At 43.5% G+C, this 18,551-nt stretch overlaps 1 protein-coding gene across 2 annotated transcripts in view; it reads right to left on the bottom strand.

Moving 5' to 3' along the window:
- Positions 1 to 18,551, bottom strand: part of LOC120302654 (sodium channel protein type 4 subunit alpha-like) — a 160,686-nt gene that overhangs the window by 85,283 nt on the left and 56,852 nt on the right. For both annotated transcript variants that reach the window (XM_039331422.1, XM_039331423.1), the window contains 5 exons: positions 10,770 to 10,937; positions 9,542 to 9,665; positions 8,648 to 8,886; positions 6,121 to 6,294; positions 3,532 to 3,888 (listed from right to left, as the gene is read on the bottom strand). In XM_039331422.1, coding sequence (XP_039187356.1) covers positions 3,532 to 3,888; positions 6,121 to 6,294; positions 8,648 to 8,886; positions 9,542 to 9,665; positions 10,770 to 10,937 — 1,062 coding nt within the window. The remainder of the gene's footprint in view (positions 1 to 3,531; positions 3,889 to 6,120; positions 6,295 to 8,647; positions 8,887 to 9,541; positions 9,666 to 10,769; positions 10,938 to 18,551) is intronic.

Genomic DNA, 18,551 nt, shown 5'->3' with positions numbered 1-18,551 from the left:
CACTTTGGAAAATAGCTTGACCCCCTCTTCTTTGTGGCAGCCCCTGAGATATTGGAACACTGCTATCATGTCCCCCTTCGTCCTTCTCTTCGTTAAACTAGACATACCCAATTCCAGCAGCTGTTCCTTATATGTTTTAGCCTCCGGTCCCCTAATCATCTTTGTTGCTCTTCTCTGTACTCTTTCTAGAGTCTCAACATCTTTTTTACATCGTGGTGACCAAAACTGGATGCAGTATTCTAAGTGTGGCCTTACCAAGGCATTGTAAAGTGGTAGTGATCTTGATTCTATCCCTCTGTTAATGCAGCCTAGCACTATGTTGGCTTTTTTGGCAGCTGTAGCACACTACTGGCTCATATTTAGGACTCCGAGATCCCTCTCACAGTTACTACTATTGAGCAAGGTACCCCCTATACTATACCTGTACATTTGGTTTTTCTTGCCTAAATGTAGAACCTTACTTTTTTCACCATTGAATTTCATTTTGTTAGAATAATGCCCAGTGTTCAAATCTGTCATATCCTCCTGTATCTTAAGCCTGTCTTCTGGAGTGTTGGCTATTCCTGCCATCTTGGTGTTGTTTGCAAATTTGATGAGTTCCTCATCTATCTCCTTGTCCAAATCATTTATGAAGATGTTGAAGAGCACTGGGCCCAGAACAGAGCCCTGGGGCACCCCCCTACACACTTCCCTCCATGTAGATGCAATTCCATTGAGGACCACATGCTGAGTATGGCTGGTCAGCCAGCTACAAATCCATCTGGTGGTGATGCTGTCTAACCCACATTTTTCTATCTTTCAAGTAGTAGGTTGTGATCTACTTTATCAAATGCCTTACTGAAGTCCAAGTAAATTATATCCACAGCATTCCTCTGATCCACTAATTTTGTCACTTGGTCAAAGAATGCAATCATTTCCTTCACTTTTTTCTTGTTTTTTACATGTTGAAAGAAGCTTTTTTTTTTTTTTTGCTATTTTTGACTTTGGTTGCAAGCCTTAGTTCATTTTGAGCCTTAGCTTTCCTCGCTTCATCTTTACAGGCTCAAGCTATTTGCTGATATTCTGTCTTAGTTATGTGCCCCTCTTTCCACTTTCTATACTTGTCCTTTTTATCTTTCAATTTATCAGAGAGTGTTTTATGTAGCCATGCTGGTTTCTTTTAAGAGCTGTTATTTTTCGTCTTTGTTGATATTGTGCCAGACTGGGCTTTTATTATCTCACTTTTCAAAATTTCCCAAGCTTCTTGAGTTGTTTTCCCCTTGAGGATTCTCATCCATGGAATCCTTCCCAAGCCCTCTCTAAGTTTATTGAAATTAGCTCTCTTAAAGTCTAAGACTCTAGTTTGACTGTATTCTACTGTTTGTGCTTCCATAATGTTGAATTCCAATATTGCATGATCACTTCCACCCAAGGTTCCTGTGGCTTCAACACCTTCTATCATTGCATCTCTGTTAGTGAGAATTAGATCCAAAATGGCTAATCCTCTAGTTCCCTTCTCTACTTTTTGGGAGACAAAGTTGTCTACTAGGTTTGTCAGGAATCTGTTTGATCTTCCACTTGGTGCAGAGTTTCTCCAAGGTGATGTCAGGATAGTTAGAGTCCCCCATTACTATTGTGATATGCTTCCTACATACCTTAGTTAACTGACGTAAAAAGTTCATCTACTTCCTTTGTTTGGTTGGGTGGCCTATATTATACACCTATGGCAATGTCATTTCCCCCCTTTTATATTGACCCAAATGCATTCAAGACAGTTTTCATCATTGTTGTGCTCTATTTCTGTAGAGATGTAGTTATTTCTTATATAGAGAGCAACTCCACCTCCTCTTTTATTTGGTCTATTTCTTTTAAATAATTTAAATCCCTCTAGCTGTGTGTTCCATTTGTGGGTTTCATCCCATCATGTTTCCGTAATGGCTACAATATCACATCTGCCCTCATTAACCTGAATTTCTAGTTCACCGTTTGTTGTTCATACTCTATACATTGGTGTATAGACATTTGAGTCCTTTATGACTGATTCTGTATTTACTTTCTACATATCCTGTGTGGTGCCTGAGTTCCCCTATTGTTTTACCACCTATTTGGTTAGTGCACTTTGTGTGGCACTCGCTATTAGAAGCTTGATTTTGCTTGACAGCAAGGTTGATATTCTTGTCCACACACAAATGTATGTTACATGCACTGATAGTCCTATAATTTTAGATTGCTGGGGACAGAGATGTTCTGTATCAATTAACTCACTGTCCCCGCTGTTTATTTTAAATTTTCCTCCAGAAAATCTGTGAATTTATAGCTGAGTAACTCAGTCCCTTTCTTTGATGGATGCAAACCATCTCTTTTGTACATCTTTTCATTGGACCAGCTACAGACATCGTGATTAATATATCCAAAGCCTTCCCCTTTACACCACTCCTTTAGCCACATATTGAATTCTGCTATATGCTGGCCTTTTCCATTTTGCTCCTTAAACACTGGTAAAATGTCTGAAAATGTAAGCCTACAGCCTATTCTGCTAAGTTCCTGCCCCAAGCTCTGGAAATCATTCTGCACAGAGAGTACATCTTTTTGGACATATCGTTAGTGCCAAGATGTACAATGTGTGTGTGTGTGTGTGTGTGTGTGTGTGTGTGTGCAGGTCTTGGTGTATTCGGGTCTTTTCCCGTGTAAGATTGAGAGTATCTTGGCGACGTTTCGATGAGGTCCCACTCGTCATCTTCAGGCTGGGGTCTTTGGCTTCGTACTTGTGCGTCCTTCTCTCCAGCAATCCACCTAGAAGCAACGCATGGCTGGAGGTGGAAGACGTGCCGGGCAGCAGCTCGCCCACTCGCTCCGTTGCCAGGAGCCGAGCAGCCCGGTGCGTCTTCCACCTCCAGCCATGCATTGCTTCTAGGTGGATTGCTGGAGAGGAGGATGCACAAGCACGAAGCCGAAGACCCGAGCCTGAAGATGACGAGTGGGACCTTGTCGAAACGTCGTCAAGATACTCTCAATCTTACACAGGAAAAGAACCGAATACACCAAGACCTGCATAACTATACCAGTGAAAATCTATGAAAACAAATATACATACATACATACATACATACATACATACATACATACATTCTAAAAAGGAGTTTAAAGAAATACTGTATTTTACAAACAAAACTGAAAAAAAGATGTGATGAATTTTTTTTAAAGGTGCAGCAATTAGCAACTTGTGGCCTATTTTTGCAGTCTCTTGAGGTTTCCATCAAGGAGAGCATAACACTGAAATCCAATATCAAATAACTAATTTTCAGCAGCATTATTTTGTCTTTTCTAAAATAGGAAGTGTAAGGACAAAATAAACATTTTAAGGCACACCTTTCTGCCTTTAAGTAACATTCCAAGTCTTTTAACAAACACACACACAACTGAATCCCTTCTAAGTAACATTAGTGAGTCTTTGTCACATACCTCTGTGACTTTCACAAAATTAAAAGTAAAAAAAACATTCATCACCCATGCTCTATTGCATTTCCTCAGTCTTATATTCCTGTTACTCACCACTAAGTTCCCAATGACCATGACCATCAGAAAAACAATGAGACACATGGGCTGTCCAGCCACTTCCATGCAATCCCACATTGTCTCAATCCATTCTCCACAGAGGACTCGGAAAACAATAAGAAAGGCATGAAAGAAGTCATGCATGTGCCAGCGTGGCAGCTCACAGTCGCTGGAAATTTTACAGACACATTCTTTGTAGCTCTTCCCAAATAGCTGCATGCCCACCACAGCGAAGATGAAAACTATGATGGCGAGGACTAGAGTGAGGTTTCCCAAGGCACCTACTGAGTTGCCAATGATTTTGATTAGCATATTGAGGGTTGGCCAAGATTTGGCAAGCTTGAAAACTCTCATCTGAAAAAGAAAGATGGATCATGATTAATTTATGGAATAGTGCTTTTAGCCAAAGTAATACAGGCATCTCTAGTTCATTAAAGTTACATATTTTGAAATCACAAGCTTCTGCTTCCATTTTAGACTTGAGTTGTTTCCACTCATAACAACTTTTTGCTATTTTTTTTTCTTGTTTCCATATACAACACAGAAGGGCCATTTCTACATGTTTTGCATGTAATCCTTATAGGCTTCCTAGGTGGCTTTTCATGGAGAAGCATTCCTTCCCAAGTCACTATATCTTGAAAAAGCTGAGAAGAAGTTGTAAGCTGTTTTTGATAAAATGGCAGCAAAAATTGCAGTGATGTAAACTGCATTACTATGAAGAAGGAAGAGTTAAAAGAACATGATGCATATTTATTTGTGTTGCTCATTTTTTTTACATGCTTGTGTATGTATGCATATATACGCTCTGCTAGCTCCACAAGGGCTAGAAATTGTTTTCTTATGAAAAAAATGTATTCAAGAAATTTAGAAGGCTAAATCTGTATGGTAGTTAAGCTAACAATTCTCAAATATTTTGGTCTTAGCTCCCTCCTATTTTACATATTTAAAAAGAACCAAGAATCCAAAGAGTTTTGGTTTGTGTGGATTGGATCTATTGATACTATATTTACTGTATTAGAATTTAGAACCGAGAAATTTTAATATATTTATTATAACCCTTTGGCAAGGATTCCCAGACCATGTTTGGAGAACTGTTGTTAAGCCATTATTACTGTAATGGCAGATGGTCTGCAATTTCCAGCAGTGCGCCAGTAACAACAGTCATGCAATTAGTATAATGCAAGCCAAGGGATTATCATCAGGTAAGCATTTCCCAATTTTCACACTAACAATTTAATTTTCTGCACTGTTAAACAGGTCTGAAGATATTGCTTCCCGATTTGCAGCAAACATCATAACCCTGTCTAATCTACTAAAGGGAGGGGAAAAAAGTTTTATTTTATTTTATCATCAATCAAATTTATATAGCTGCCTATCTCACTAATCAATAGGAACAATAAATAAAACAACAAAAATGTACAATATATAAAACCTTATTAATAAATATCATAAAAGTGAAAATACAAACCACAGGAGAGGGAGGATAAAAATGTCTGCCTTAATAATGGAACCCCTCTGAGCAGGTACCTTGTCACCTGAGAGCCTCAAGCCCCACAACATGGCCAACACCTGAACGCTTTTCTGAATACCAAAAGGCGTGAAGGGAAGAATGTTGCATAAAGTGGGTATCAGAGAAGAGAAGGCACATCTCCTGGGACCCATCAAATAAAGGTCCTTGACTTATGGTACCCACCAGGAGAGGTGGTCTTTTAGATCAGGGCATTTCAACCTTTTCACCCATTGTACCACTTTTAGGATATGGCAATAGCCAAGTACCACCAGTCGCCTAGCAAGGTGTCAAAAACTTGATGACCCCCCCAAAAGGAAAAAAGTGATAAAGTACAGGTAGTCCTCAACTTACAACAGTTCGCTTAGTGACTGTTCGAAGTTACAATGGCACTGAAAAAGTGCCCCCCAAGCCACAGCCAAGCAAGACACCTGCCTGCCCACCCAATGGCGCTCTTCCTTCTGTCCGAGGTTTTCATTGTTGTGAGCATTTCTGTTGAGGATTGGCAGCGGGGATAGGGTGGGGGGTGTTTGGTTTTTATTCCTCCCATCTGCTGGGTAGTTGCAGCAGGTTTTGGTCACTTCACATGACCCTGGGACACTGTGACCGTCATAAATATGAATCAGTTGCCAAGCATCTGAATGTAAATCACAAGACCCTGGAGATGCTGCAACATTCCAGCTGATCAGTGCTTCTTCTGGGCTCAGCACAAGGACCAGGATCAGTGCCGAGCTCCAGCTAGAGCCTGGCGTTGATCCTGGCGCTTCCACTGAGCCCTGACAGCTGTGAAGAAGCTCTGATCCTGGCGCTTCTGCTGAGCCCTGACAGCCCTGCAGCTCCAGACATCTCTCGCTCAGGCTTGTGCGGCGCTGCCACTGGTTCAATTCATTCCCCTCCCCCGCTACCACTTTTCTAGGATGGTTGCGTACCACCTGCCAGGTGCCAATGTACCATAGGTGGTACCCGTACCACTGGTTGAAAAGCCTTGTTTTAGATGATCTGGTCCCATGCCAAGAAGGGTTTTTGCTCTCAAATATCAAATGTTGAAACTGCAGAAAACTTTCCATAAGGTCACTTACCAGACGAAAGGATCGTAGTACAGACAGACCTTGAACGTTGGCAAGACCAAGCTCAACTAAGCTGAGAGTAACAATTATGCTGTCAAAGATGTTCCATCCTTGCTGGAAGTATTCATAAGGATCTAGAGCAATCAGTTTAAGCACCATCTCAGCTGTGAATATACCTGTGAATACCTGCAGAAAAAAAGGAATATATAAACCTGACTGCTAAAAATGGGAAGAGAGGAAAGCATTCCAGTGAAAAATATTAAATTCAAAATATAGTCCTAAATTACTTTCTGTACACTACGATTAACAAGAGTAGGCAGTTTATATATTTTCAGCGAAAAACAGTTTTCCAGAGAGGGAGTTACCAGAGGTCACTGCAGAGGTTTTCCCTCTGCCCAAATTATGGACCAGGATATCAATTATAGGTATAACCACAAGCTCCCTCTGAATCCTATCTGGGTCCATCAGGTGCCTGGGTTGGATCCATTAAACATATCCTAGCATCTTGAAGCAGATGTCAGCTTCCCAGATAGATCAAACAGGAAATTCAACAAGAAGTTTAATTCTGTTTTATTGTAGGGCTACATTAATAAAAACTTGCAAACTGAAAATACAGATCTCCCACCATCTCTTTTTACCATCTGATAAGTTAGATGATTTCTTTCTAAGTTGCTTTCTCTGCCTGTTATTCAGCTGTGGGTGCCCCTCAACTTTTATTTGATTTTTCTCTAGGCAGCATCTCTTTCCCTTGTTTCCCAGGATCATTCCCACATACCATTACAGCAGAGGATAGGCAAGTAAAATTCCAAGACTAATACAAAGTGATCCGTCTATGATAAGAGAAAATATTCATGTCCACCAATTCCAAAACTGGTTTTGACCCCTCCTCTTTCTATGTATGCCAGGACCTCAGTGACCTTGATCAGGGCTATGGCTGCTATGGTGGCTATGAACTCCTGAGCCACTTTTGTTTCCATGCCCAAAGAAGACAGCTTAAAGTCTCCCAAGTTTGTAAGCCTGGCAAACTCCACCAACAACCTAACTAAGGCATCTACCTCAGGGTAAGAAGTTAGTTATACTGCAGGGAGGTTGACAAAGTTACAACAATTCCATCTCATCCTTAGATCCAACTTCAGAATATAGGGCAGTGGTGGCTAACCGATAGCACGGGTGTCAGAGGTGGTACTCAGAGCCCTTTCTGTGGGCATGCATGCCTTCGCCCAGTCCTAGGCCTTTAGCTGAGTTTTATAAAACCTTTTAGCTTTAGGCCTCCGCCGCCGTGTGCAAAAAAAAAAAAAAGGTTCAATCAATCAATTTCAACTTCTCGTGGGGAAAAAAATGATCTTGCAAAGTTGGAATTGATTGATTGAACATTTTAGTCCCACCCAATGTGCCATTACCACTGCAGCCACACCCAGCCAATGGGCCACATCCACCCTGCACCCAACAATGCATAAGTGGGTTTTGTGTTGCAGTTTGGGCATTCGGACTCTAAAAGCTTCGCCATCACTGATATAGGGACTTGCATCTGGTTATCTGCAGAGAGTCACTTAGATAATTAAAGCCACTCCTGCACCTCTGTCCTTAGATCATGGCTCAGATTGTGAATATGAATAGCCATATTTCCTAGAGAGGCACTTCCCCTATGTCCTGCCAGGTCTCAACAATATATACTAAGATCTTTCATCCACAAATGAGGCAGGTAGGCAACCAGAATTAAATAGCAGCAGCTGCACACCTAAGGCCCAATGACCTGGCCAATTGTTCAGGCAGGAGAAGCACCAAATTGGTACTAAACACTAAGACTTCATTCCTCAAGAGTAGCCTGCCCACTGTTCCTGCTATACCTTCTATACCTGCTATACCTTTACCCATGAGATTTCATTGCTTTCCCTTAATTCCCAGCATATAATTCTCTCCCTATTTGATCCATCTCCTGTGTCACCTGTGTACACACACACACACACACACACACACATGTGACATATATATGAACAATGTTTTAAAATGCAGATTTCCCAAATGTTATTCTGAATCATTTTTGTTAGATAAATCTCCCCAAAATACTGTACATTTGTTTTTGTCTGGGGAAGGTTGTACACCAGTGTTTCTCAAACTTGGCAACTTTAAGATAGAGTTGGGATCCAAGAAAATAGTGCTTCATGTAGATCAATAAAATGTAATTAATATAATGAAACTTCTTACTCCCTCTCATTGTCAACCAGTTAATTAAGATCAAAATTAAGACAAAAGAAAACAATTTTTAAGAAGATGTCTATGAAATTTGCTATTCATTCTCAAACAATATGAAAATGATCAAAGTAAGGCTGACGAACAAGCATCATGGAGGATACAGGTGTACCAATTGTTTTAGGCATCAAAAATATATATCAGAGATATCTGATATAATAGAAGTATCACCTGTTTGTTCCATCTTGCCAAATGTTAGATTATTGTGGGATTAGTGGTCATTTCTCTCTTGCAAGCATCTCAGAGTTGTCACACTACCAAATCAAAGAATGAAAAGCAGTTCTCCTACCAGATTGCCCACATTCAATACACTGTTGAACTCTTCGGTCATTGGGTAGTGTTCCATGGCCATGAAGACAGTATTGAGGACAATGCAGATGGTGATCCCCAAATCAACAAAAGGATCCATGACAAAGAGCTTAACAATGTGCTTCAGCTTCACCCAAGGTGGGCAACAGTTCCATATTAATACAGTGTGAGCAAACTTATACCACCATGGTGGGCATTTCTGGTGTGCCTCTTCCAGTTCTAAAAACAAAAATCAAAAGGGATATCTACAACAAAATCACTTCTGCTAGAGATAAATCATGAATTACTGCTAACTTTAGCCAACTAATCAGTGAGATTGATTAATGCATTGTTCTTCAAAATGGCTCTTAAAACAGTATCAGGTTACAACTTCTGTACTGTAATCTTCACTCATCTTGGTGTGGAAATTATTGGAATTTGCTTATCAACTCTGCTGGAATGTAATTTTTTAATCTCCTCATTATGCTGGGCTGGGGTTGTGGGATTGTTGCACAAAAGAACCAATAGAACTACAACCATTTTTTTTAATGTGTGGAAATTGTGTAATATATAAGAGAGACACATTCTTCTATTATAGAAGATTATTGTAAAAGGCATAAGACTTATGATAGAGAGCTATTCTCTTTCAAAACACTCTTTCATCAGCATGTTAAATGTTTCTGAAGCTACTTTTTCACTGCTTACTAGATAAAATAGCAGGTCCTCAATTTCTATGATTTCTGCTAAACATTATAGTTTTTATCAAATAATGTTCTTCAACTCTTATACTATATTTCAGAGCAATCTTCAACACACTAAATATGGAAATATTATAAAAATAGCTGTTTTTTAAATTCAAAAGTAATCTAGTTTCTTCTAAAGTCAAGGCATTTACCTTCAAGAGTACTGGAGACCACACTGACTGCACTCCCTACTCGCTTCTCCAAGCCCTTTCCCTCAACACCATCTACACACAAATGGTTTTGATCAGATTTCTCATGTTCTTCCCTTGGACTTGACTGTAATAAAAAATGAGATCCAAGATTAAAAAAAACAGTGCCAATAAAAAAGCCTCTATGTCCAGTAGCATTAGAATCTGAAGTGGCACTTGAACTAGAGATGTAATGAGGAAGGAATTCAAGCTGTTTGCTATGATATGACTCTAGTTAAAGAAAGAGTGAGGGTGAGGTTAAAGTTGAAAAATAACTATAACCAAGGAAGTCACTTTGTACCAGTAAAAAAATATTCTTGATACTCCTTGAATTCTGACAATTTCACTGTCAGGGTTTGCTAGGACTAAGCCATATCAAGTGGCTATACATTCAGTTAGTTAATTATCAATTATTAAATTTATTATTTAATAAATTATTTAAATTATTAAATTTATTATTGCTATATTTTCAGTGCCAGATGCAAAGACAATTTCTGCTTCAAGCACCAAAACAATTCAGCTGACTTCTGAAAATATGAAACCAGACTTGGATGGGGTAATACTTACTGCTCTCAGACTCAGCAGAAAAGCTATCTTTACTACAAACTTTTCTCTCCTACCAACACCCTTCTACTTTCACAACTATGTTCATTAATCAGCGTTTCTTGGTGATTTTTAGTTACACTGGGATAGAAATACAGAAAATGAAACAGGGATTGTAACCTTACATTCCTGTTTGATGGACTCCTCTCATATTTGGACAATTGGCTAAAACTCTTCATATGTTGGACTAATCTGTTCATATAATGTTCTCTAGCATCAGACATGCAAAAATATGAAGGGAGGAGAGAGGAAAGGTCCAATGGGCCAAGATTTTAGTTCTTTCAAACACATGTGGAAATCTGTAACTATGAGAGTTGTCTATTTTTTGGGATCAGCAATATGGGCTAACTGTAATTCAGAACACAGCCTTCATTTTTAGTCCAGCAATGTCATAAACATTTGCTGCCTGGGCCTCTTGTGAAAACCATGAAGTTGGCCACTTACAGTCTATAGCTAATTTTTTCTAGAAGCATCCACACATCAGCTTGTAACAATACAGTTCTAATGAGAATTTCTATAACTATTGAACGGACAGCACGCAGTGTAGTTTATGTTTTTATCTTTGGTTCCTGGTCGATGAAGAACCTACCTCATCTATTGTAACTGTTCTCTCCAACACCAAACGTGGGATGACCTGACCATTGCAATCATTTGGTTCCTCTTGATCACTCTGAGCCCTTTCATCTGATTCTCCTTTTTTCTTTTTTTCCACTATAATGCTTTCTGCAGAGCTGTTATTTGCTGCTTGTGCTTGAAGCTACAAAAATATAAGAGATTTAGCATAAGAAAATCAGGAAAAGGCTGTTATATTATTGAAATGGTGATTTGCTAACTTTTCTCTTGAATTTTGAACTTATATGGTATGTATTTGAAGGATCAGATAAAAGAATATATATACAGATGGGGAATTAAGAATCAGATAATAGAATATACATACAGATGGGGCCCTGGGGATCAGAAGAAGGATCATATGTGGAGATAGGACCCAGGTGCGGGTGTGATGAACATGAGAGTGAGGAAGATGAATTCTGAGAGAAACATTTACTCTTAAACAACTTTTTCTTTCTGCTTACTAGGGGATTTGCAATACAAGCTTGCTAACAGTTGACATACTTGATAGCATTGCAAGGGGGGCTGCGGTGGGAAGGGGGAGCTGCAGGGGCAATGAAGTGAGACAGAATCACCTGTTAGAAATCACTTAGCCAGAATGTTGGGTACATAAATAGCTCACTTACAAGAAAACCCAAAACCACATAGCTGGAACAGGAAACTAGAAACTTTGCAAGATACCCATGACCTGAGGTGGGCAACAGGTGGCGTGACATTTAGCTATTTTGCATAGCAAGTGAGAAAGCTTTAGGGGGCTGCAATCCAGGTAACCAATCAATGTTATATGTTATGCATGTATTATTGGGGGAGGGCAAAGGGGTGTATGTGATTCACCTTTGATTATAAAAAAAACTGTAAAACTGTGATCAAGGCCTTGGTAGCTTTCAAAGCCAGGGTCCTTATATCTTTTTGTTTTACACCTTGTGTTTGGTGGTCAATTGGCTTCAACACCAAGCTAAGGCCCAGTTTTGGAGACAATAGTTTTATCTTACTTATGATACTTCTTTAGAATCTTCTACTATTTGGTGCCCTTCAGTTATGTTGGTCAGCAATTTCCATTTGTCCCCAGCCAACAGGACAGCCAAGTTACTACTGTTTTTCCCTGAAAGTAAGGCCTAGCCCTACCTTGATTTTGGAGGGAGGGTTGGCCTAATATAAGCCTTAACCCCCAAATAAGCTCTAGTTTTGGGGTGAGGCACACACCTACAAGCTAGGGCGGGGTGGGGGGTGGAACTGCAGTCAGGCCTCTCCTCATCTACCCACTTCTTCTGCAGCATCCCCAGGCCTGCATTTCGCAGTCAGAGGCCTTTCCAGAAGGCCTCTGCAGCCGAGAAATCCATAGCTCGGTTCTTGGCAGCAAAGGCCTTCTGGAAAGACCTGACTGCAAAATGCAGGCTGGAGCTCCAGTCTCAGCTGCAGAATGAAGCTGCTTCTTTGGCCGCAGAAGAAGTGGCCCAGCTGGGTGGGACTATTGGTGCCAGAGGTGAGTATAAAAGATCTCCCCCAAAATAAGACCTGGTCTTATTTTTAGGAAAACACGGGTAAGACTGATAGAAGTAGTGATCCCAGACAGAGAGGTAGAAATGTCTATTTCTATGAAAATTATTGTTGGAGAAGATGACTTGAAGTAACAAATATGATGCTAGAAATTCATACAGTAAAGCATTCTAAAGTATCCAAAGAATTATGTAAATATCAACTCAATAATATTTATAAAAATTGTAACATATATTACTAGTAGCTTAAATTATTTGATTTCTAATGATAAAACAAGATATTTTTCAATATACTTTTGTATATTTGCTTGTCAATACACATAATTCCAACAAGTCTAGAATGTTTGCCCTTTAATAGTTATCTATTCTATATATTATTTTTTTTCTGCAGAATAGACCAATTTTTTCACTGTTCAGGTATAATTGTTGATGCATTAAATAGCATAAAATAATAAGTAATAATAATTTATTAAACTTGTAAGTTGCTCAAATCTCAATGGCTCATAGTAATCAAAGAAATTACAATAAAATCAATTAAACATAAAAGATAAAGATAAAAGATTGCAAGCATGACAAACAAGATAGAATGATGTATGGGGTCTCATTCTCCCTCACCAAAAGTCGGGATAGAGACTCATATCTTCATCACTTGTCAACAACAGCAGCAGAGTGGGGTGATCCATATCTTATGGGGGAATCTTGTTCTAGTGGGTCAGCTGTTATAGAGAATGCCCACTTTCAGGGTCCCTTTAGATGAAATTGTTCAAAAGAACCTGGACATGCCAACCCAACAGATCAAATCAGATAGGGAGATGATATGGGAGATAAGCAGACCCTCAAATAATGAGACCCTATGCCATGTGGGACTTTATTGATAACAACAAGCATCCAGTTGCCAAATCGACTAGTGCAGCTTATGAAGCAGAAATGTTACATACACAAAAGCATATTACATAAATAAATGCAGATAGACAGGCATACCAAAGCATACTGATTATTGTTCATATCACCTCATTTAGACCAGTTGAACTTTCTGGGTGATCTTCAAGGACAGCCCATTTAGAGTGAGGTGATTACAGCATGAGTGATTGTCTGAAGGGCCTTCCACTCTAGGAAAGGGTACAACTGGCAAACCAAATGGAGTTGCTTAAAGGCCTTCTCCAGCACAGGAGATGGAGAGTCCACCAATGGGTTTGCTCTATCATCCTGCTCTTGAGACTAAGTCAACCAAATTTGCCTCGCCCCCTGTTGCTAGGAGAACTCAGTCTCGACTTGGTCTCCAGCTCTTTGAGACATGACAAGTTTGGCTCTCAGGGAAATTTAGCAGGTAGAAATTCCCATTAGTGGATCCTTCCCTTCCTAGCACCCACAACCTCTCAGCAGCGCTGGGATCAGCGGTGCTTTGAAATACCTATGGAAATTGAGAGGGGGGCATTCCTTTCCCCTTCTCCTTCCCCAGGGCTCTGGGGATTATAGCTGAGGCTTCTGCCTCCTGTCCTTCCACCCTCCCCACTTCAGTGCTGGGCTCAGCACTGCACTTTGGGCCAGGGAGGTCTTAAAGACTCTTTGGCCTCTGGAGCATTCGCTCTTTTTCTTCGTCGCAGCTGCCATTTTGGCTGCCGCGATCGACCGCTGCAACCTTAAGAGCCTTGGGAAGGTTGGGAAGCATCGGAGAACATTGTTTTCTTCTTCAACGTCCTTGATTCTGCTTCTCTTCGGACTTTCCCTCAACTCCAGGGAGGCCTGCAAGGCTCCTTGGCCTTCAAAAAAAGAAAACAAAACTCTGCCCTTCTTTGTCGTGGCTGCCATTTTGGTTGCTGCGAATGAGCGCTGCAGCTGTTAAGGCCTCCGGAGGGTGAGAAGGCTCACTGCAGGACACCCTCTACTCAAATTTGCCTTCAGCTGCTTCTGGGCGAGGGCCAGAATTGGCTGCAGAGCCTGTTTTTCGGGCTGTTTGGGCAGGACTAGTTGCGATTGGGGCGGCCACCATTTTGGCCACGCCCGATCCTCTGGCTCTGAAGGAAAAGAAGCTATTCTTTATCCTACTGGCATCCAGGCTACCCCTACAGGCAACAATAATTGACCTCTTCTGGCCTGGCCTTGTCTTTCCTTTCCTTCCTGACCAGTCATGCATGTCAGTTCATTAAGCCCAATTTCACCGTATGGTGGCCATTTTAGCACACAGGCCTGGACTGCTCACAGGATCTCTTTGTGCAGCTGCCATTTTGCATTAGGCCATAGTAAAATCCAACTTCAGGCCATTACCTCAGTCGCCTTGCGCTCCAACAAGGGACATTCTGGTGCATTTATTTGACCTGGCCAGCGAAGGAGTTCAGCGGGCTGCGCTCCAGTTGGCTGTCAGGCCTCTGCCACAGATTTAATTACTGAGTTCTTGGGGACACTCCATACCGGTCAGGTGGCCAGGGGAGCAGCTCACATTTTCCTGCTCCATCTGCCTCAGCCAACCCGCTAACTGATCCCCTGCCGGAGCTCCCTCTCAGTTCTATCTGAGATAACTCCCTTCAGGATGGAGAATTCAACAGTGCCCCAACTCACAGTCACCACCTCCCCATCTTCTGGCCAGGAAAGGCACAAATCCTCCAAGCAGGAGACAGCAGGAAGGATCAAGGCCAAAGCAAAGGCCATTTCCAGGAAGCCCTCAAAAACGGCGGAGAAACAGGCGAGCAGGATACACCAGGCCCTGGAAAAAGAGTTCTCCAGAGCCCAGAGCAGGCCAGGGCAGAGTGGAACAAGGGGTCCCAGACTTTGACTTTCCACTGGGACCCTCTACCTCTACCCAGGGGGTATGGTCACAGCCGTCTGATTATTTGGCACACACCCCTCCTGCCAGGGCGGGTCACGACCCTGCCATGCGCCCAGCTTCGTCCATCCCACGGGCAACACATATGGCTCCAGAAGCCACCTTTACCCCTACAGCCACCAGGCTCAGGGGGGGTCGACCCAGAATGTGCCCCTCCTGAGGATCAGCTCAAAGCTCTGATCGCTCAGGCGGTTGACTGGGCACTCGCTGCATGGTCTTACCATTTACCCGGGACGGAGTCAATGGCATCAGGGGCTCCATCTTATTTTCCTGTCAGGGACTCCTGGGTACCATGGCCGCTCCTTACCTTCCCGCTCTTCATATAGCGGAGCTTTTTCTCCAGTGGACGACCAGCCAGACATTCCGTGGTTGGAGGTGGAGGATCCCTCCTCGGACCCCCCTCCACCTGGGGGTCTTTTCAATCCGGTCCTATTTTTACCACTGCTGTATAAAGCCACCACAATGGCCAACATAGGATCTGCCCGTGCACCTCAACCAAAGGAGGGACCCATCCCTCCCACTTCAGAGCCAGATCCTATGTTCTTTGAGACTGTTGCGACCGAACACCATGTCCCTTGTCCACCCCTCTTCTTCAGAGCTGTTAGGAAGCAATGGGCCTCACTGGGTACCTTTCCCCCTCTAGGAGGATCAGACAAAAAATTCAGCTCAGTGCCAGATTTAACTGACATCCTGGAGACCAAGGATCAATGAACCCTTGGCCCCTCTTGTGTCCTCGTCCACAGTGTTGGGAGATTTGGCAGAGGCACTGAAGGCGGAGGACAGGAGATGGGAATTAGCCTTCCGCAGGACCCACCAGGCAGCGGCATGGGCAGCAAGAATGGCCACTTGCGCTTCCTTATTTACCAGAACCTCTCTCTTCTGGCTTCATCAACTTCAAGCCAGGATTCTCCCAGAAGAAATACGCACTCACCAGAACCTGAGTAAGCTGGTCGCAGTGACAGAGTATGCAGGCAGCCAGATATTCCTCCAAGTCCATTGCGTCCAATGTCTCAGCACGTCGGATGCTGTGGCTTAAGCACTGGCAAGCCGATGCCAAATCCAAGTGGCGCCTGGCTGCAGCCCTTTATCAGGGAGGGCATTTGTTCAGAGAGGCCCTGAATCCTTATTTGACCGAGAATAAGGATAAGCGTAAGGTCATGACACACCTCAACAGGCAGACCGACAGGCACGCTTAACCCCACAGACAATCCTTTTGGTCAGGAATGGGCTCTGGAGTCTCACAGCCTCCCCGTCCCTTCACGGGCAGACAGGATCATCCAGCCGATAGACCTGGTTTTAGACCCAGGCAGCAGTACCTGGGCCTTTTGTGGAGGAGGTCGTCCCTTCAGGAGGGCCAAGTGACTTTTGGGCTGTTCCCCCCATAGGTGGCAGGCTATCCCTCTTTTTCCATCAGTGGGAGCTCACCACCACAGAATCCTAGGTTCTACAGACCATCCAATTCGGCCTGTCCCTGGACTTCATATCCAGCCCACTGGGCACTTCATCTCTTGCCCCCAGTCACAAAATTTAACTAAACGGGCCCTCATGCAAGAGCCATTCATCATCTTCTGGACATAAGGGCCATAGAGCCGATACTGGCTGGTCAGAAGGGAGAGGGATTCCATTCTCTTTGTGGTTCCCAAGGCCTCGGGGGGATGGCAAGCGATTCTAGACCTCAAGGGTCTGAATTCCCACATTGCATACCAGAAGTTCAAAATGCAAACACTCTAGTCCATCTTAGGCAGCATCAGAAAAGGAGACTTCCTGATGTTCATAGACCTCACGGAAGTATATCTCCATATTCCTATTCTTCCCGACCACTGACGGTTTCTCCAGTTCTGTTATATGGGACACCACTATCAGTACAGGGCCCTGCCGTTCGGACTTTCCTCGGCTCCCAGGGTGTTCACCAAGATCCTAGAGGTTATTGCAGCGTCCCTAAGACTGGTGCTGGTATGCATTCAATGCTACCTGGAGACATTCTCATCCAGTCGTCCTCCCTTATGGCGGCCCAGTCAGACCTGAGTTTGTCAATCCAGGTCCTTCAACAGCACGGATTCTCGGTGGACTTCCAGAAGAGTCAGATGGTTCCCTCGACCTGACTCTCACACCTGGGCGCTGTTATAGACACAGTTGATTGCCTGGTCTATCTATCACAGGAGCATCGGGACAATATTCGGGACCTGGCACTCAAGGTATGCAGGGAACATGTAGTGTCGCTGGCCATACTTTCCCAACTCCTGGAAAAGTTGGTTTCTTGCATAGCCATAGTCCCTTGGGCCAGACTCCATTCCAGGAGTCTCCAATGGTTTTTGCTCCCCTTCCAGAGGTTGGGAACCGGTTCATCCAACCAACAGGTGAGGGTTCCTACCCAAACCCTAACATCCCTCCATTGGTGGTTCTCGCCAGTGGCAGCCAGAGGGTCACCTTCAAGGAACCCGTCCGTCTCACACTTACGACGGACGCCAGTCTGTTCGGTTGGGGAGCTCACCTTTGGTCTCAGTTTGCTCACGGCCGATGGCCCCGAACAGGCCTGAGCCACAACATCAACTGGTTGGAACTCAGAGCCATACACCTGGCTCTCTGCCACTTTCACAACACAGTTGCAAAACAGCACGTGCTAGTCCTTACGGACAACGTGGCAGCAAAGGCCCATGTGAACCAGCAAAGAAGTACCTGGTCCAGGTCCCTCATGGCCAAGGCCCAGTTACTGGGCTCCTGGGCAGAGTGCAACCTTTCCTCCCTCAGGGCCGAGCACATTTCAGGGGAGGCGAACTGGCGAGCGGACTTCCTGAGCAGGTTGACCGTGGATCACTCAGAATGGCGTTTGCATCTGGGTCTCTTCGCAGAGATGTCACAAAGGTTCGGCCAACCAGTCCTTGATTTGTTCGCTTTGCCAGCGAACGCCCAGCTCCCAAGATTCTTTTCCCAGTTTCCATTCCCGGGGGCGGAGAGGGCAGATGCCCTTCAAGTCCCATGGCCAAAGGGTTTGCTCTATGCATTTCCCCCTCTCTCACTAATTCCGGCAGTCATTCGCAAACTGCTGCAGGAACGAGTGGAGGTAATCTTTGTGGCCCTGTACTGGCCTTGGAGACCCTGGTTCGCTGAACTGGTGACCCTTTCCTGCTCTCCCCCATAGAAAATCCCGCTGGATCGCATATCTCTCCACCAGGGGGTTCTACGATATCGGAACCCCAGTGGCTACAGTTAGCCGCTTGGCACTTGAACGCTGGATCATGACCCAGGAATCGTTCTCAGCAAGAGTGATTTCCATGATCCAGGCCTCTCGAAGGCCGGTGACCAATCGCATCTATGACTCCACATGGAGGAATTTTTGCCATTGGTGCGGAAGGATACCTCCTTGACAGACTTGCTAATGCCATCTGAAGGCAGGTTGTGGCCCTATCAACTTTGCTTACCTGTGCCGATTCGGTCCCTTTGGCCC

The sequence above is a fragment of the Crotalus tigris genome, unplaced genomic scaffold (genome assembly GCF_016545835.1).
Source record: "Crotalus tigris isolate CLP2741 ecotype Arizona unplaced genomic scaffold, ASM1654583v1 scf7180000024437.13266115, whole genome shotgun sequence".
Taxonomy (NCBI): Eukaryota; Metazoa; Chordata; class Lepidosauria; order Squamata; family Viperidae; genus Crotalus; species Crotalus tigris.
Note: the sequence above shows the minus strand (reverse complement) of the source record. Positions and strands in the feature narration are given on the sequence as shown.